General features: G+C 43.3%; 1 protein-coding gene across 5 annotated transcripts in view; it reads left to right on the forward strand.

Moving 5' to 3' along the window:
- Positions 1-17,099, forward strand: part of osbpl3b (oxysterol binding protein-like 3b) — a 209,453-nt gene that overhangs the window by 40,092 nt on the left and 152,262 nt on the right. For 3 of the 5 annotated variants that reach the window (XM_063069575.1, XM_063069574.1, XM_063069576.1), the window contains exon 2: positions 16,619-16,840. The exons of the other annotated variants lie outside the window; for them this stretch is intronic. In XM_063069575.1, coding sequence (XP_062925645.1) covers positions 16,745-16,840 — 96 coding nt within the window. In that variant the 5' untranslated portion in view covers positions 16,619-16,744. The remainder of the gene's footprint in view (positions 1-16,618; positions 16,841-17,099) is intronic. 5 annotated transcript variants of the gene reach the window in all.

Genomic DNA, 17,099 nt, shown 5'->3' on the forward strand with positions numbered 1-17,099 from the left:
CTAATCTGCTGAGTTCCTCTGATATTTTGTGCAGGTTGCTTTGGATTTCCAGCAACTGCAGATTTTCTCGTGCTTGGGAGCTGTGTGTGTGTATATATAATTCAATTCGCACTTGTTGCTTAACTTCTGGTTCTGTATTGAGATGTGAGAACGGAAAATGAAAATTTCTAGACCTTTTGTATCTGCTGGGGGAGGGCGGAATGGCAACTCTGTGTTTGCATTTTGTCATCTATGATTTGTTTCTAATCGCTTGTGTCCGAGTAATCTTGTATCTTATTATTTATAATGATCAAAATTCTGCCTGCCTTTCTTTCACATTAACAGAAAGGAGACCCATGGAAATATAGCTCCATACTGCGACAGTAAGTGGAGCCCGCAAGTGGTTAACCACAAGGCTCTCGAGGCAACATTTCCTATAGAATGCAATTCGTTAATCTCCTGTGCATGTCAAAAGGTTTTATGTTTTGTCAGTAGCTGAATATCTGTCTACTTCTGTTGAAGTGGCATGTACATAAATCTGCGTAGATTTATCCCCATTTTATTCCATATTTGTACTTTAACCTCCTAACTTCTATAGGTGTGTGGTGGAGAGTATATTGACTTGGCTGTATCAGACCCTGGTATAGAAACATCTATGCCCTTGAGTGGAAAATCCTACAAGAAGTATCAGGGACCTTCTCCATCCAGGCCATGCTCTCTTCTCAGGAAGAAGGTACAGGAGCCTCAGGACTTCCACCACTCCTGTACCCCTCCATCATCAGGCTCTTGAACCAGAGGGGATAACTTCACTCAACTCGCCCTATTATTGAAATGTTCCCGCAACCTATGGACTCACTTTCAAGGACTCTTCATCTCATGTTCTTGATATTTATTGCTTATTTGTTTTGTATTGCAGAGCTTGTTGTCTTTTGCACATTGGTTGAAAATAGGACAAATGGTCTTTCATTGATTCTATTATAGTTGATATTCTGTTATGGATTGAGTATGCCTGCAAGAAAATGAACCTCGGATGCATATGGTGATGAATATTTACTTAGTAAATTTGCTTTGAATTTTATTTTTATACATAATTCTTTACTCTTCATCATAGTTGAATGCTGTTTTTGTTGCATGTCGTGCCAAGACACCTCAGCAAATTCTTAATGCATGTAAATATATATGGGGGTTGATGCGCTTATTTTGTATAAGAAAGCTGAGGTTTGGCGTTATTCATTCAACATGTCACCAAAGTTATCATTTTTGCGTATAGGCAACTGCCTTTTGCTTTTACTCTTAAAGAATGTCCATTTTGTAAATAGAATTTTGTGTGTGTTACTCTGGATTTCAGCATTTGCAGAATCTCTTGTGTTTGTGGGCTGTTGTAAACCGATACTCTGCATTTATTTATATCCTCTCATGATATGACTGCACCCAACCATATTAATGGAGACCTATCGACCAGCATGATGGTTTGGAGGCTGAATCCACCTGGAAATGGCAACCGTTGCTAACCAAAAGCCACTATGGGGTGCATATTGTATGTGAGGCATTGAGAAGTTGATCAAGATGGGGCCGAGCTGCGAGGTCTGTCAATGTCATTGTTCTGATTTAGTTGTACTTTGGATCGTGGCGATGGTTGTTGGGCCAGAGGCTGGAGGCCCAATGTTTGCAAGTCTGAGAGTCCAGGGAGGTTGGAAGCTCCATGTCTGAGTGTTTGAAAGTCCAGTGCCAAAGACTGGAGGCCCAGGGGTGGCCTGTCCAAAGTTCAAAGTATATTTTTTAAAAATCAAAGTACGTATGAGAAAGCTCCGAGAGCTGAAGAGAAAATTCCAGTCTTGCATGGGAATGCAGATGCTGGAAATCCGAGCAACACACACAAAATACTGGAGGAACTCAGCAGGTCAGGCAGCGTCTGTGGAAAGAGTAAACGGTCAACGTTTCAGGATGAGACCTTTTATCAGGTCTGGGGGGGAAAAGAGATGAGGTCCAAGTAAGAAGGTGGGGCGATTGTTTAGTCCTTCCATTGATGCTGCCTGGACTGCTGAGTTCCTCCAGTATTTTACGTGGATTAATCAGAAGGAACTATTGGCTCACAAACATCAGAAGTATTACACTTTAACTTCATGTTCCTCCCATAATTGTTATTGGAAAGTGGATTAAATTTCTGTTCTTTCCATTTTATTTTGTAGACCAGTTTTATATTTCCACAGACTATTATTTATTTAGAGATACAATGTGGAACAGGTTCTTCCGGCCCAACGAGCTGCAGTACCCAGCACCCACCTACAGTACTGTGCAAAAATCTTGGGGGTGTGTGTGTATATGTGTATATATAAATATATTATACACGCGTGCGTCAATGTGGAGAGTGAGTTTGTACAACTAACGGGAGCAAAGGATGCTGGGAATGGCGGGTGGCGCACTGCTGGAGGGCTGTGGGACAGGTGGCAGAGAAGGAATGCTGGGGCGGGAGGTGGCGTGGGTGGAGACACACCCAGCCCTGAGACACCAGGCGAGGTCACTTGGTTCCAAATAATTGTTCTGTTGATCATTACAGAATGTCTCTTTGGTGCTTCCGGCTCCCTCCCCTCTCCTTTCCTTCTTTCCCAACCCTGAGTCCCCTCTCCCTACCCCCTTCCCCTCCCAGTAGAGACCCAGATGAGAATCAAGTTTATCATCACTCATTATGTCTTGAAATTTTTTTTTGTGACAGCAGTATAGAGCAATACATAAAATTACTACAGTACTGTGCGAAAGTCTTAGGCACCCTAGCTGTATATATGTACACCTAATACTTCTGCACAGTACTGTACTTAACCCTGACATAATCACAGGACAATTTACAATAACCAATGAACCTACTAACCAGAATGTCATTGGAAACCAGGGAACCCCCAGAGTCACAGGGAGAACTCCTTCCGGTTGTTGCCAGATTTGAACTCCAAACTACAATGCTCTGAGCTGTCATAACTTCGAGCTGACCGCTACACTACCCCGAGATGCATTCTGCATTGATATGTGTTTGAAAATGGAAAACAATCTTTTGTCTATTACAAACACAAGAAATTCTGCAGATGCTTGAAATCCAAAGCAACGCAGGAACACTGGAGGTACTCAGCAGGTGAGGCATTCGAGGTTTCGGGCCGAGGCCCTTTTTCAGGACCAGGAAGATGCCAGAATGAAAAGATGGGGGGAGGGGAAAGGTGCTAGGTGAAGCCAGGTTTGGTGGGAAAGAAAAAAGGTTGGAGAGGACGGAATCTCTTAGGAGAGGAGAATGGACCATGGGAGAAAGGGAAGGAGAAGTGGACCCGGGCGGGGGGGTGGGGGTGATAGGCAGGTGAGAAGAGGTAAGAAGCCAGAGTGGGGAACAGAAGAAGAAGTGAGGGGGAGGGAATTTTATTTTATTATATTAATAAAAATTATATGCCAATATTATTTCCATTATGTTGAACTAATTGATTACTATCACTGTTTAAATCAAACTTAAGCTTAAATTATAAAGATTGGTTGTTAAATGTTATTGATTCTGGCTGTGCTAGGACTGGCTAACTACAGCATTAATTTTAGTGGTATGAATTAGAGGCAAAGTATGCTGTGATTCTGTTAAATGATAGCACTCTCTGTGGAAGTGTTAAGTAATTAAGCCAAATTGTAGAAATTTACTGCGTGCCTCTGCCAACAGCAACAGCCTCCCCCTCCCACCGCGCTCCCTGCTGCCACCACCCCCCACACCCAGATTATCAAAAGCAGGATTCCACATAGATTTTGAAGTGAGTTTATTTTACCTACCAGGAGACGGTGGGAGTCTTCACACATGGAAGCAGACTTGCAACAGAGTTGAAAGGATGACCTTTCCTCTCCACTTCCTTCTGGAACAAGGCATATTCTCCAGAGCCTACTCCTTGAATATCTTTTCATGGCATTTTTCCAGTACTGTGAGCTGTACTTAAAATACATCCACAGTGAATGATGAAGCAGATGAATTACATTCAGATTCGGATTTATTTGTCACTTGTTCATGGAAACGTACAGTGAAATGTGTCGTTTGTGTTGCTGCTACTAGCGCGGGGGAGGGCGGAGTGGGGGCTTTGGGATTCTAATGTTTTCCTGTCATTCACTCTTCTGGGGTTGTTCTACTTTTTCATGGATGTCTGTGAAGATGAGTGTTTCAGGTTGTATACGTGTAAATTCTCTGATAATAAACGGAACCATTTGAACAACTTGAACCTAGGGATGTGCTGGGGGCAGCCCAGAATTATCGCACGTATCCTGGCATCGAAATAGCTTGCCCACAATGTTTGGCAAAGCAACACAGAACCCAACAAGCAACACAACAACAATGGCAAAACAAATCCCTTTCCTCCCTCACACCCACCCACACCTAATCCTTCAAATCAGGACAGGCCTCCTGCCTCTAGACTGCAGACTGAAGATTGAAAGCACGAAGACAATGTCCTGTTGGGTATAGACAATCACTGAGATCTGAAGAGTACATTTGGCCTCCTCGCAATAGTACCACAGTGAACGCTGACGTGCAATTTTTCTTTGTTTAATGAATTATGCAAAATTACTTTTGTTTTTAGAACATAGAATAGTACAGCACAGTACAGGCCCTTCGGCCCACAATGTTGTGCCAACCCTCAAACCCTGCCTCCCATATAAGCCCCCACCTTAGATTCCTCCATATACCTGTCTAGTAGTCTCTTAAACTTCACTAGTGTATCTGCCTCCACCACTGACTCAGGCAGTGCATTCCACGCACCAACCACTCTCTGAGTAAAAAACCTTCCTCTAATATCCCCCTTGAACTTCCCACCCCTTACCTTAAAGCCATGTCCTCTTGTATTGAGCAGTGGTGCCCTGGGGAAGAGGTGCTGGCTATCCACTCTATCTATTCCTCTTATTATCTTGTACACCTCTATCATGTCTCCTCTCATCCTCCTCCTCTCCAAAGAGTAAAGCCCTAGCTCCCTTAATCTCTGATGATAATGCATACTTTCTAAACCAGGCAGCATCCTGGTAAATCTCCTCTGTACCCTTTCCAATGCTTCCACATCCTTCCTATAGTGAGGTGAGCAGAACGGGACACAATACTCCAAGTGTGGCCTAACCAGAGTTTTATAGAGCTGCATCATTACATCGTGACTCTTAAACTCTATCCCTCAACTTATGAAAGCTAACACCCCATAAGCTTTCTTAACTACCCTATCCACCTGTGAGGCAACTTTCAGGGATCTGTGGACATGTACCCCGAGATCCCTCTGCTCCTCCACACTACCAAGTATCCTGCCATTTACTTTGTACTCAATACTTATCCAAAGGTAATATCACTTGAGGTAGATTGCTTAACTGTATGTATATCTTGATTTCTTTTGATATACTTTTGTGGCACTTAGTCTAAAATTTTATTTCTACTATAACTTTGTTAAAGGAAACTGCTAATATAGAATCTATATTCCATTCATGCAGTAGTTTTCCATCTGCCAGCTGTACAGTCAGTATTTTGGAGCGTCGTCTTCTCTAATTACTTCTGTTTATACATTTGCAAGCGTTATTTATTTCAGGCAGATGGGGCTCGTCAGTCGTTTGTTTTTTCCTCCCCTGCCCCTGCTTTCTTACTCAGGCTCCTCGTCTTTTTTTCTCCAGCCCTGTTGAAGGGTCTCAGCCTGAAATGTCGACTGCACTCTTTTTTCCTCAGATGCTGCCTGGCCTGCTGAGTTCCTCCAGCATTTTGTGTGTGTTACTTGGATTTCGAGCACCTGCAGGTTTTCAGTTTGTATTTCAGGGTGACACAGCAGCGTAGCAGTTAGTGCAAACCTGTTACAGCACCAGTCACACGGGTTCGATTTTGCTGTCGCCTTTAAGATGTTTATACATTCTTCCTGTGACCGCTTGGGTTTCCTCCACGTACTCCAGTTTCTTCCCACATTCCAAAGACGGGTTAGTAGCTTAAGTGGTGGCATGGATGTAACTGAGCGTCAACGAGCGTCATCGATGTGTTGGGTTGAGAATAGATCCTCTGAGACGTTGGCACCTGGCAAATTGAAGCTGATGACCATTTCTACTGCTTAAACCCCCAGGTGTGTTCTCCCAACTTCCTCTTGCTGAAGCTCACAATCTGTTTTTTGGGCTTGCTGACATTGAGTACGCGGTTGTTATTGTGACACCCTCGTGGGTGTTGGATCTTTCAGGTCAGTAAGTTCTTCCTCTCAACCATGGCATTTCCTAGAAATAGACTTGTGTATTAACTACAGCACTCTACCTGAGAGTTCGGTCAAATTACGAAATTATGTTGAATGAAGCTGGTAATGAGTGACAGTGCTGAATTAATATGCTAGATGAGTGATGGTGATATTTCATCGGACCTACTAATTCTTTCTGCATTGTGGATTTGGTATGTTGGATGTTGTTAAGTTCTGTGAGATGACGTGGAAATTACAAACAGGTTCGATAAAGTTCAGTCATCCTTTATCGGACCGGAAATCCAAATGATTCAGCTTCTGACTAATCAGCTGATAATTACCATGTTTCCTCCCCTATGGTCCTGTGCTCCTTTTAAACTTGCCCATTTCAAGACGAACTATATTACAGTGCCTTGTAAAGAAAAGCTATAGGAGCAGAACTAGGCCATTCAGCTCATTGAGTCTGCTCAACCACTCCATCATGGCTGGTTTATTATCCCTCTCAACTCCATTCTTTTGCCTTCTGTCTGTAACTTTTGACATCCTGATTAAACAGAAACCTATCAACATCTGCTTTAGATCTACACAATGACTTAGCATGCATAGCTGTGCATGGCAATGAATTCCACAGGTTCCTCACCCTCTGGCTAGAGAAATTCCTACTCATCTCTGCTCTAAAAGGACTTCCCTTTATTCTGAGGCTGTGCCCTCTGGTCCTAGACTCCACCATGAAAGGAAGCACCCTCTCCACATCCACTCTAACTGGGACTTTTAATATGCAGTAGGTTTCAATTAGATTTCCCCTCCATCCTTCTGAACTCCAACAAGTACAGGCACCATGCTATCAAATGCTTCTCGTATGCTAACCCTTTCATTCCTGGGATCATTCTTGTGAATCTCCTCTGGACTTTCTCCAATGCCAGCACATCAGTTCCTAGATAAGGGGCCTAATCTGAAATATTAGAGTAACACATATAAAAATTGCTGGTGAACACAGCAGGCTAGGCAGCATCTCTAGGAAGAGGTACAGTCGACGTTTTGGGCCGAGACCCTTTGCCAGGACTAACTGAAAGAAGAGATAGTAAGAGATTTGCAATCCGAAACGTCGACTGTACCTCTTCCTATAGATGCTGCCTGGCCTGCTGTGTCCACCAGCAATTTTCATGTGGGTTGCTTGAAATTCCAGCATCTGCAGGTTTCCTTGTGTTTGCCATTTGAGTTTGTGTTTTGTATTATGTGTTTTCGTTCCTTTTGTTGTCATTTGTGTGATGGGGGGGGCAGTGGTGGTTGATGTTTTTCTTCGAATGGGTTGAGTCCATGATGCTTCTTTGTTTTGTGGCTGTCTGTGGGAAGACAAATCTCAGGATTGTATGCTGCATACATACTTCGATAATAAATTTATTTTGAGTCTTTGAAAACTGCTTACAATATTCCAGTTTAAGTGTTAAAGCGCATTAAAAGTCTGTAAGAGTATTAATGCAAATAATAACTGCCTGGAAAATCCAGTCCAGCATCACTCAATTTCAAGAGCACTGGATCTTCAGAATTTTACTGTAAATTAAAATTGTTCTGAAGAGTGCAGTGGTTCAGGAACAGTCAGAACCTAACCATAATGTGGGTAGCATGGTAGCGTAGTGGTTAGCACAATGCAATTGTGGCGGGTTCAGTTCCTCCACTGCCTGTAAGGAGTTTGTACCTTCTCCCTGTGACCGCGTGGGTTTCCTCCGGGTGCACTGGTTTCTTCCCACATTCGAAGGGCATACGGGTTAGTAGGTTAATTGGTCACATAGGTGGGCCAGAATGACCTGCTATTGTGCTGTATCTCTAAATAAATTTTAGAAGATTCTGTTAGCGAAGTATAAACCATTAGTTTACTCTTAACTTGCGACCTAAATAACCAACCACTTAATTTGAGACACAGGCCTGCTCTAGACAAACCAGCCAGGGGAATTGTCATCCCTGGATCTATCCTGTTAAGCCCAGTAAATATTCTGTAAGTTGACAATAGTCATAGTCATACTTTATTGATCCCGGGGGAAATTGGTTTTCGTCACAGTTGCACCATAGATAATAAATAGTAATAGAACCATAAATAGTTAAATAGTAATATGTAAATTACGCCGGTAAGTTATGAAATAAGTCCAGGACCAGCCTATTGGCTCAGGGTGTCTGACCCTCTAAGGGAGGAGTTGTAAAGTTTGAAGGCCACAGGCAGGAATGACTTCCTATGACGCTCTGTGTTGCATCTCGGTGGAATGAGTCTCTGGCTGAATGTACTCCTGTGCCCACCCAGTACATTATGTAGTGGATGGGAGACATTGTCCAAGGTGGCATGCAACTTGGACAGCAACCTATTTTCAGACACCACCGTGAAGAGTCCAGTTCCATCCCCACAACATCACTGGCCTTACGAATGAGTTTGTTGATTCTGTTGGTGTCTGCTACCCTCAGCCTGCTGCCCCAGCACACAACAGCAAACATGACAGCACTGGCTACCACAGACTCGTAGAACATCCTCAGCATCGTCTGGCAGATGTTAAAGGACCTCAGTCTCCTCAGGAAATAGAGACAGCTCTGACCCTTCTTGTAGACAGCCTCAGTGTTCTTTGACCAGTCCAGTTTATTGTCAATTCGTATCCCCAAGTATTTGTAATCCTCCACCATGTCCACACTGACCCCCTGGATGGAGACAGGGGTCACCGGTACCTTAGCTCTCCTCAGGTCTACCACCAACTCCTTAGTCTTTTTCACATTAAGCTGCAGATAATTCTGCTCACACCATGTGACAAAGTTTCCTACAGTAGCCCTGTACTCAGCCTCATCTTCCTTGCTGATGCATCCAACCATGGCAGAGTCATCCGAAAACTTCTGAAGATGACAAGACTCTGTGCAGTAGTTGAAGTCCGATGTGTAAATGTTGAAGAGAAAGGGAGACAAGATATGATTAATTATTAAAATTAATGTGAAAAGCTAACAAGCGGTTAGGAGGAGATGTAGATGCGCCTACTGCATACAAGTCTGGTCTCCTGACCCAAGGAGTGATAGAGAAATGTTTAAAAACCAAGTAGTTATACCAAGTACCAAAATACCTGAAGTTTCAACTTTCAATCGCTCACCATTTAAAAAAAAATATTCTGCTTTCCTGTTTTCCTACTACCAGAATGGATGAGCTTATTTTTTTTTCATATTTTCATCATGTGTCTGCCCTCTCACTCTTCCTGTATATGTCCCCCCTGAAAATCTGTTGCATCTTCCTCACACCACACACTACCACCTAGTCTGGTTGAGGTAATTTATATTTTTATCTCTGCTTCTTGAGAGGTTAGCAATCTCATTTTCTGTGGGATGTCTATATGTGATCAGACTTTGAAAAGTAGAGCATATGTAGTTTTGCAACTCTTAATCGGCTGGAAATGGTCAATGCGCTGGGCAGCATCAGTGAGAGAAGTGGAATTCATGTTGTGGATCAGTATTCTTTTCTCAGAAGATTGGTCAGCATGTGGCTTGTGGCACTGTTAGTTAATGCACTTGTAATGCTTGTCCTTATAATGTTTTATGTATTAAGAATTTTCCAGCCAATAGATTTATCAATACTGTTATTTGTGTAAGTGCTAATGCTTTTGATAAAGAAGCTGTTCATATATTGACAAGCTCTTACCTAAATCTCTGTCAGCTTTAACACAGGTTCCTCTTGCCCTTAAGACAAAGCACATAAATTTTTGGGAAGTGTATATTGTTTAGAGTTGGACAACTGGAGACACAATGATCCCTGTTTGCGTGTGTATCCTGCACACTTAGCAATTAGTGACAGTAAATTATAGACTTGCATGCGAGGAAAATCCTGAGGTAATGAAGACAAGTTCTGATGCATTGGTCGTCGTGATTAGGTAAAGCTGTGAATGATGTAACAGATAAATTACATTCAGATTCAGATTTATTTATCACTTGTTCATCGAAACATACAGTGAAATGTGTCGTTTGTGTTGCTGCTTGCACGGGGAGGGTGGAGTGGGGGCTTTGGGATTCTAACGTTTTTCTGTCGTTCATTCTTATTGTTCTGCTTTTTCATGGACGTTCTGTGAAGACAAATTTTTCAGGTTATATACCTGTACATTCTCTGACAATAAACAGAACCATTTGAGCAACTCAAACCTGGGGATGTGCTGGGGGCAGCCTACAATTGTCGCACACATCCTGGTACCGAAATAGCATTCCCACAATGTTCAGCAGAACAACCCAACAAGCAACAAAACGACAACAGCAAAACGAGCGCCTTTCCTCCCTCACACTCACCCAGGAGTGTAATGGAATACTTGCCACTTACCTGCTTGAGTGCAGCTCCAACAACGCTCAAGGTGCTTGACGGCATCCGGTGCAGGGCAGCCCACTTGATTGGTACCCCTTCCACAAGCATCCAGTCCCTCCAGACCCATGACCAGTACCATCTCGAAGGACAAGAACAGCAGATACCTGGGGATACCACCACTTGGAAAACCCCCTCCAAGTCATTCACCATCCTGATTTGGAAACATATCACTGTTCCTTCATTGTTGCTGGGTCAAAATCATGGAACTCCCATCCTAACAGCACTCTGGGTGTACCTACACCTCAGGGACTGCAGTGGTTCAAGAAGGCAGCTCGTCACCACCTTCTCAAGGGCAACTAGGGATGGGCGATAAATGCTGGCATAGCCGGCGATACCCACATCCCATAAATGAATTTTTTTTTTTTTTTTTAAAAACCCACACACACAGACAATCCTTCAACTCCAGGACAGGCATCTAACCTCTAGGCTGCAGGCTGAAGATTAAAAGCATGAAGATAAAGTCCTATTAGATATAGACGATTACTGAGATCTGGAGAGTACATTTGGCTACCTCGCAATGTTACCACAGTGAACACAGATGTGCAATTTTTTTGTTTAACGAATTATCTGAAATTACTGTTTTGTGATTTTTTTTTCAGTCAATATTTATCCAAAAGTAAAATTTCTTGATGTTGATTGTGTACCTGTATCTATATCTTGATTTCTGGATCTTACTACTTTCGATATATTTTTGTGGCACTTTGCCTAAAATGTTATTTCTTCTATAACTTTGCTAGCAGAAACTGCTAATATCAGATCTATATTCTATCCCCGCAGTAGTTTTCCATCTGCCAGTTGTACAGTCCGTATTTTGGAACATCTCCTTCAATTTACATCTGTCATCAAGATTTATACATTTGCAAACATTGCACATTATTTGTTTTGGGCCGATGGGGCTCATCAGCCGTGGTTGGCAGCTCATCTAGGAGAAGGAAAATGCTAATCTCAAACCTCTGCTGCCCTGTGGCTACACCCAGTCACGAGGAAGGCTTAGGATCTAAACCTGGAGGAGAGTCCAGAGCCTGAATCCCTGAGGCAGTCCTACCTTGAGTTCAACGCTGACTGGCAACTCCTCCGTAGCCTCTGGTGCCAAACTGTATTGGTCTCTGCTGTTACTTTGGATTCGTCGGCTTCATGGAGAGAGGGAGACTGCTGTGTGGGCAGCAGCTTGTTCTCATTCCACCGAGATGCAACACAGAGCGTCATAGGAAGTCATTCCTGCCTGTGGCCATCAAACTTTACAGCTCCTCCCTTGGAGGGTCAGACACCCTGAGCCGATAGGCTGGTCCTGGACTAGCATAATTCCTGGCATAATTTACATATTACTATTTAACTATTTATGGTTTTATTACTATTTAGTTATTTATGGTGCAACTGTAACAAAAACCAATTTCCCCCGGGATCAATAAAGTATGACTGTACTGCCCTGGCTTGCAAATCATGTAGACAGCTGGGATGTAACATCCATGGTCGATGGTGACTCAGTTATTTCTCAGCTTATTCTTGATACTCTTGATTTTCTAACACCAACCACGACAAGGGCACTCTTAACTGCCTAATTGACCACCACTTTCATTCAGTTATGCAAGTTCACCGATTTTCTAATTCAGAGTCACAATCATTTATTTATCACATGCACACTGAAACGTACAGTGAAATGTGTCTTTTGCATTAACAACCAAGAAAACCCAACGATATGATGAAGATAACTCCACAAGTGTTGCCATATATTCCGGCACCAACATAGCATGCCCACAATTCTGCAACTCCCCCTTTTTTAATCGAAGTGCAGTTAACTTTGCTGCAGATGCTATGACTAAGGCATTTTTCTGTAATTGCCTATACATTTCTTAATTTCTATTTTGTAATTCAGAATATGTTGTAATAGTTTTCAAATTAATAGTAAGTGTATATTTTGAATATTTAAGTGTATTCTGAAGAAACTAATTCCATTTAAAATGTAATGCTATTCAAAATTTTGAGGCTTGCTTCTGTCTACTCTTTACACGGGTTGCCTTATCTGAACTATTCAAGTTCAAGTTTATTGTACAGCTAAACGAAACACCGTCCCTCTGGGGCCTAGCTGCAAAACACAGTATGTATAGTCACACAGAGTACATATGGTTACAATACAGCACCATGCAATACAGTCACAAAATAAAATTAGCACAAGCCCTTGAGTGTCTTGGCCTGAAGTGTGACAGGTTGGCATAAAGTGTGAGGAGCATGTTTATGTAAGGTAGTTTATTGTTACTGACACTATTATAATAGAACAGTCATACAGCAGCAATAAAAGATGAAAAGTGACAAGTGAGGGTTGGGGTGAGGACGCCAGAATATTCAGACGGGTGTACACGTGTGCAGCGTGTTAAGTCTAACGACCCAGGGGAAGAAGCTGTTACCCAGCCTGATGGTTCTGGTCCTTATGCTGTGGTACGTTCTGCTCAATGGCAGAAGGTCAAAGAAATTGTGGAGGGAAAAAAATTGTGGCTATGCTGGTGCTTCTGTTCCTGTATGCCCTAAGTTGGGGTGGGTCGGGGAGAGACCCTGGATATGGATACCACAGTGAACTGTCCTGCTTTAAATTCTTGTCTGGTGCAGACCTTCTGAATGTAAATTCTGTGCCCGCATGTTGACTTGTGAAGTTTTTTTTAAATTTAATTGATTAGCGATACAGTGCAGAACTGGCCCTTTTAGACCAATGAGACGTACTTCCCAGCGACCCACACTAGCGTGACCAATTAACCTACTAACTGGCACGTCTTTGGACTGTGGAGGAAACCAGAGCACCCGAGGAAATCTACGCTGGGAGAACGTACAGACTCCTTACAGAAGGCGCTGCATTTTGGACTCTGAACCGTCCCAAGCTGTAACAGCGTCATGCTAACCATTCAGCCCATTGATTCTGTGCTGCCATTCCATCATAACTGATCCCAGATCCCACCCAACCCCATCCACTGCTTTCTCGCCAAACCCTTTGATGCCTTGACCAATCAGGAAATTATCAACTTCTGCCTTAACTATAACCACGGACTTGGCCTCCACCACGGTCTGTGGCAGAGCATTCCACAGATTCACTACTCCCTGGCTAAAAAGAATTCCTTCTTTACCTCTGTTCTGAAAGGTTTATGCAGTTTTGAGGCTGTTCCCTCTAGTTCTGGATGCCCCCACCATAGGAAGCATCCTCTCCACGTCCACCTTATCTAGTCCTTTCAACATTCGGGAGGTTTCAATGAGATCCTCCCACATCTTCTAAATTCCAGTGAGTACAGGCCCAAAGCTGTCAAATGCTCCTCATATGTTAATCCCATCATTCCCAAAATCATCCTTGTGAACCCCCTCTGGACTCTCTCCAATAATAACAAATCCTTTCTGAGATATGGGGCACAAAACTGTTGACAATACTCCAAGTGCAGCCTGACTAGTGCCTTATAAAGCCTCAGCATTATCTCCTTGCGTTTATATCATATACCCCCTTGAAATAAATGCCAACATTACATTTGTCGTCTTTACCACAGACTCAACCTGGGAGTCTTTCATGAGGAATCCTAAGTCCCTGTGCACCTCTGATGTTTAAACTTTCTCCCCATTTAGATAATCATCTGCACTATTGTTCCTTTTACCAAATTGCATTGTCATATATTTCTCAACACTGTATTCCAACTGCCACTTTTTTGTCCATTCTTCCAATTTAAGTCCAGCTGCAATCGGATTGCTTGCTTGGCAATACCTACCCCTCCACCTATCTTCGTATCATCCACAAACTTTGCTATAAAACCATCAATTCCATGATCCAAATCATTGACAAACAATGTGAAAAGTAGCAGTCCCAATACTAACCCCTGAAGAACAGCACTAGTCACTGACAGCCAACCAAAAAAGGCTCCCTTTATTCCCACTCGCTGCCTCCTGCCTGTCAGCCATTCCTCTATCCATGCCAGTATCTTTCCTGTAATGTCATAGGATGTTACCTTGTTAAGCAGCCTCATGTGGCATCTTATCAAATCCAAGTAAATGACATCCACTGCCTCTCCATTGTCCACTCTGCTTGATACTTCCTCAAAGAACTCCTAACAGATTTGTCAGGCAAGATTTCTCTTTATAGGAACCATGCTATCATTTTATCATTAGTCTCCAAGTACCCCGAAACCTCATCCTTAAACCTCCAACATTTTCCCAACCATTGAGGTTGGGCTAACTGGCCTTTGATTTCCTTTCTTTTGCCTTCCTCCCTTAAAGAGTAGAGTGACACTTGCAATCAAGATAGAGTTCATTTACTTGCCATTCAGCCTACCGGCCTCCACATCCAGAGCATTATCTCAGATACCTCCCACGACCCTGAAGAAATCTCGCCACTAGCCACACCTTTCCTACCCACCTCATTCTGTGTTCCATTGAGGACAATGCTGTCTGTGACTCCCTGGTCCCCTCGTCACTCCCCATCCATCCTTGACCCCTGACACTTTTCCACTGCAATCACAGGATGCACAACATGTGTTCTTAAACTACTGTCCTCACCAGCACCCACGGACCCAAGCAGTCTTTGGCCTTCATTTGGAAATATATCACTATTCTGTCAACATCCTGATCGACTCCCCCCTCCCTCCTCCCCCTCCTCAAACAGCACTGCAGGTATTACCCATATCACAAGCATTCTAAAAGTTCAAAGAGGCAGCTCACCAGCACTTCCTCAGGGGAGTTAAGGATGGACAATTTGTATAAATTGTGGTATTTCAAAGTTCAAAGTAAATTTATTATCAAAGTATATATATGTGACCATGTACGACCCTGGGGTTCGTTTTCTTGTGGGTATACTCAGCAAATCCGTAATAGAATCAATGAAAGACTATGCCAATAGGGCGACAACCAGTGTGCAAAAGACAGCTAACTCGGCAAATGCAAAAAGAAATAATAGTAATAAATAAATAAATAAATAAATAAGCAATAAATATTGAGAACATCAGATGAAGAGTCCTTGAAATTGAGTCCATAGGTTGTGGGAACAGTGCAGTGATGGGGCCAGTGAAGTTATCTCTGCTGGTTCAAGAGCCTGATGGTTGAGGGGTAGTAACTGTTCCTCAATTTAGAAGTATTGATGTTGCATATGACGTTGATGAGGCCAAATTATCAACGCATTATCCCACGTAACTTCCGCCATCTCCAAAGGGACTCTACCACTAAGCTTATCTTTACCTCCCCCTTCCCCCGCTTTCCACTGGCATCACTCCCTCCGCAATTCCCTTGTCCATTCGTCCCTCCCCACTCATTCCTCTCCAGGCACCTATCCTTATAAGTGGCCAAAGTGCTACACCTGCCCATACGCTTCCTCCCTCGCCTCCATCCAGGGCCCCAAACGGTCCTTCCAGGTAAGGCAACACTTCACCTGCAAATCTGCTGGGGTCGTCTGGGGTGTCTGGTGCTTCCGATTTGGCCTTCCCTACATTTCTGAGACCCGTCTTAAATTGGGGTGACCACTCCATTGGGCACCTCAGCAACATCCGCCACAGACGTAACTTCCCGGTGGCCCAACATTTTAATTCCAATTCCCAATCCAATGGGTTGATCCATGGCCTCCTCTGTGCCAAGATGAGGCCACCTTCAGCTTGGAGCAGCAACACCTCATATTCTGTCTGGATGGCCTGCTAACTGATGGCATAAATATCAATTTCTCCTTCCAGTGAACAAAATTCCTCTTCCCTTCCTCTGTTCCCTACTCTGACCTTTTACTTCTCACCTGCCCATCACTCTTCTCTCTCCCCCCCCCCCCCCCGGGTCCCCTCCTCCTTCCCTTTCTCCTCCCCACCCATCTGGCTTCAACTATCATCTTCCAGCTAACTTCTTTCCCCTCCCCCCCCCCACCTTTTAATTCGGGCATCTCCCCACTTTCTTCTCAGTCCTGAAGAGTGGTCTCCGCCCAAAACATCGACTGTTTATTCATTTCCGTAGAAGCTGCCTGGCCTGCTGCATTCCTCCAGCACTTCGTGTGTGCGCTTTGGGTTTCCAACATCTGCAGAATCTCTTGTGTTTATAAATGTGACTAAGAGTTTTGAACTCTTCAAAATCTAAAATTTGTTTAACTCGTTGTTTCTAGGAAGAAATGGTGGTACATAGCACAGACCCGGAACATGACTGAGTTAACCTGAGATCGGTGCTTGCTGTGGACTTCGACAAAGCAAAACTACCTTGTGACTGAGTGGTTCTGCTGAGCATCCTCATCATGAACAACAGTGAGGAGCAGGTGACTGTAGTCACCCAGAGGTTGTCAACCCCCACCCGGAATTCCAACAACTTGTTCAGGCCGGATATTCGGCAGGTATCGTATATTCTCTTCCACCCCCTACCTCCATCCCCACCACCACTACTTCATCATTTCCTGTCAGAGTCACTTTATAGACATAAATATATGTATGTGTGTATATGTATGTATATATAAATTGTGCCTTTTATGAATGTATAGTGTTTTTTGTGCTACATCAGATCCAGGGTAACAATTATTTCATTCTCCTTTACACTTGTATGCTAGAAATGACATTAAACAGTCTTGAATCCTGAATCTGGTTGATGACATTAAT

Source organism: Mobula hypostoma, chromosome 17 (assembly GCF_963921235.1).
Source record: "Mobula hypostoma chromosome 17, sMobHyp1.1, whole genome shotgun sequence".
In the NCBI taxonomy this organism is placed as follows: Eukaryota; Metazoa; Chordata; class Chondrichthyes; order Myliobatiformes; family Myliobatidae; genus Mobula; species Mobula hypostoma.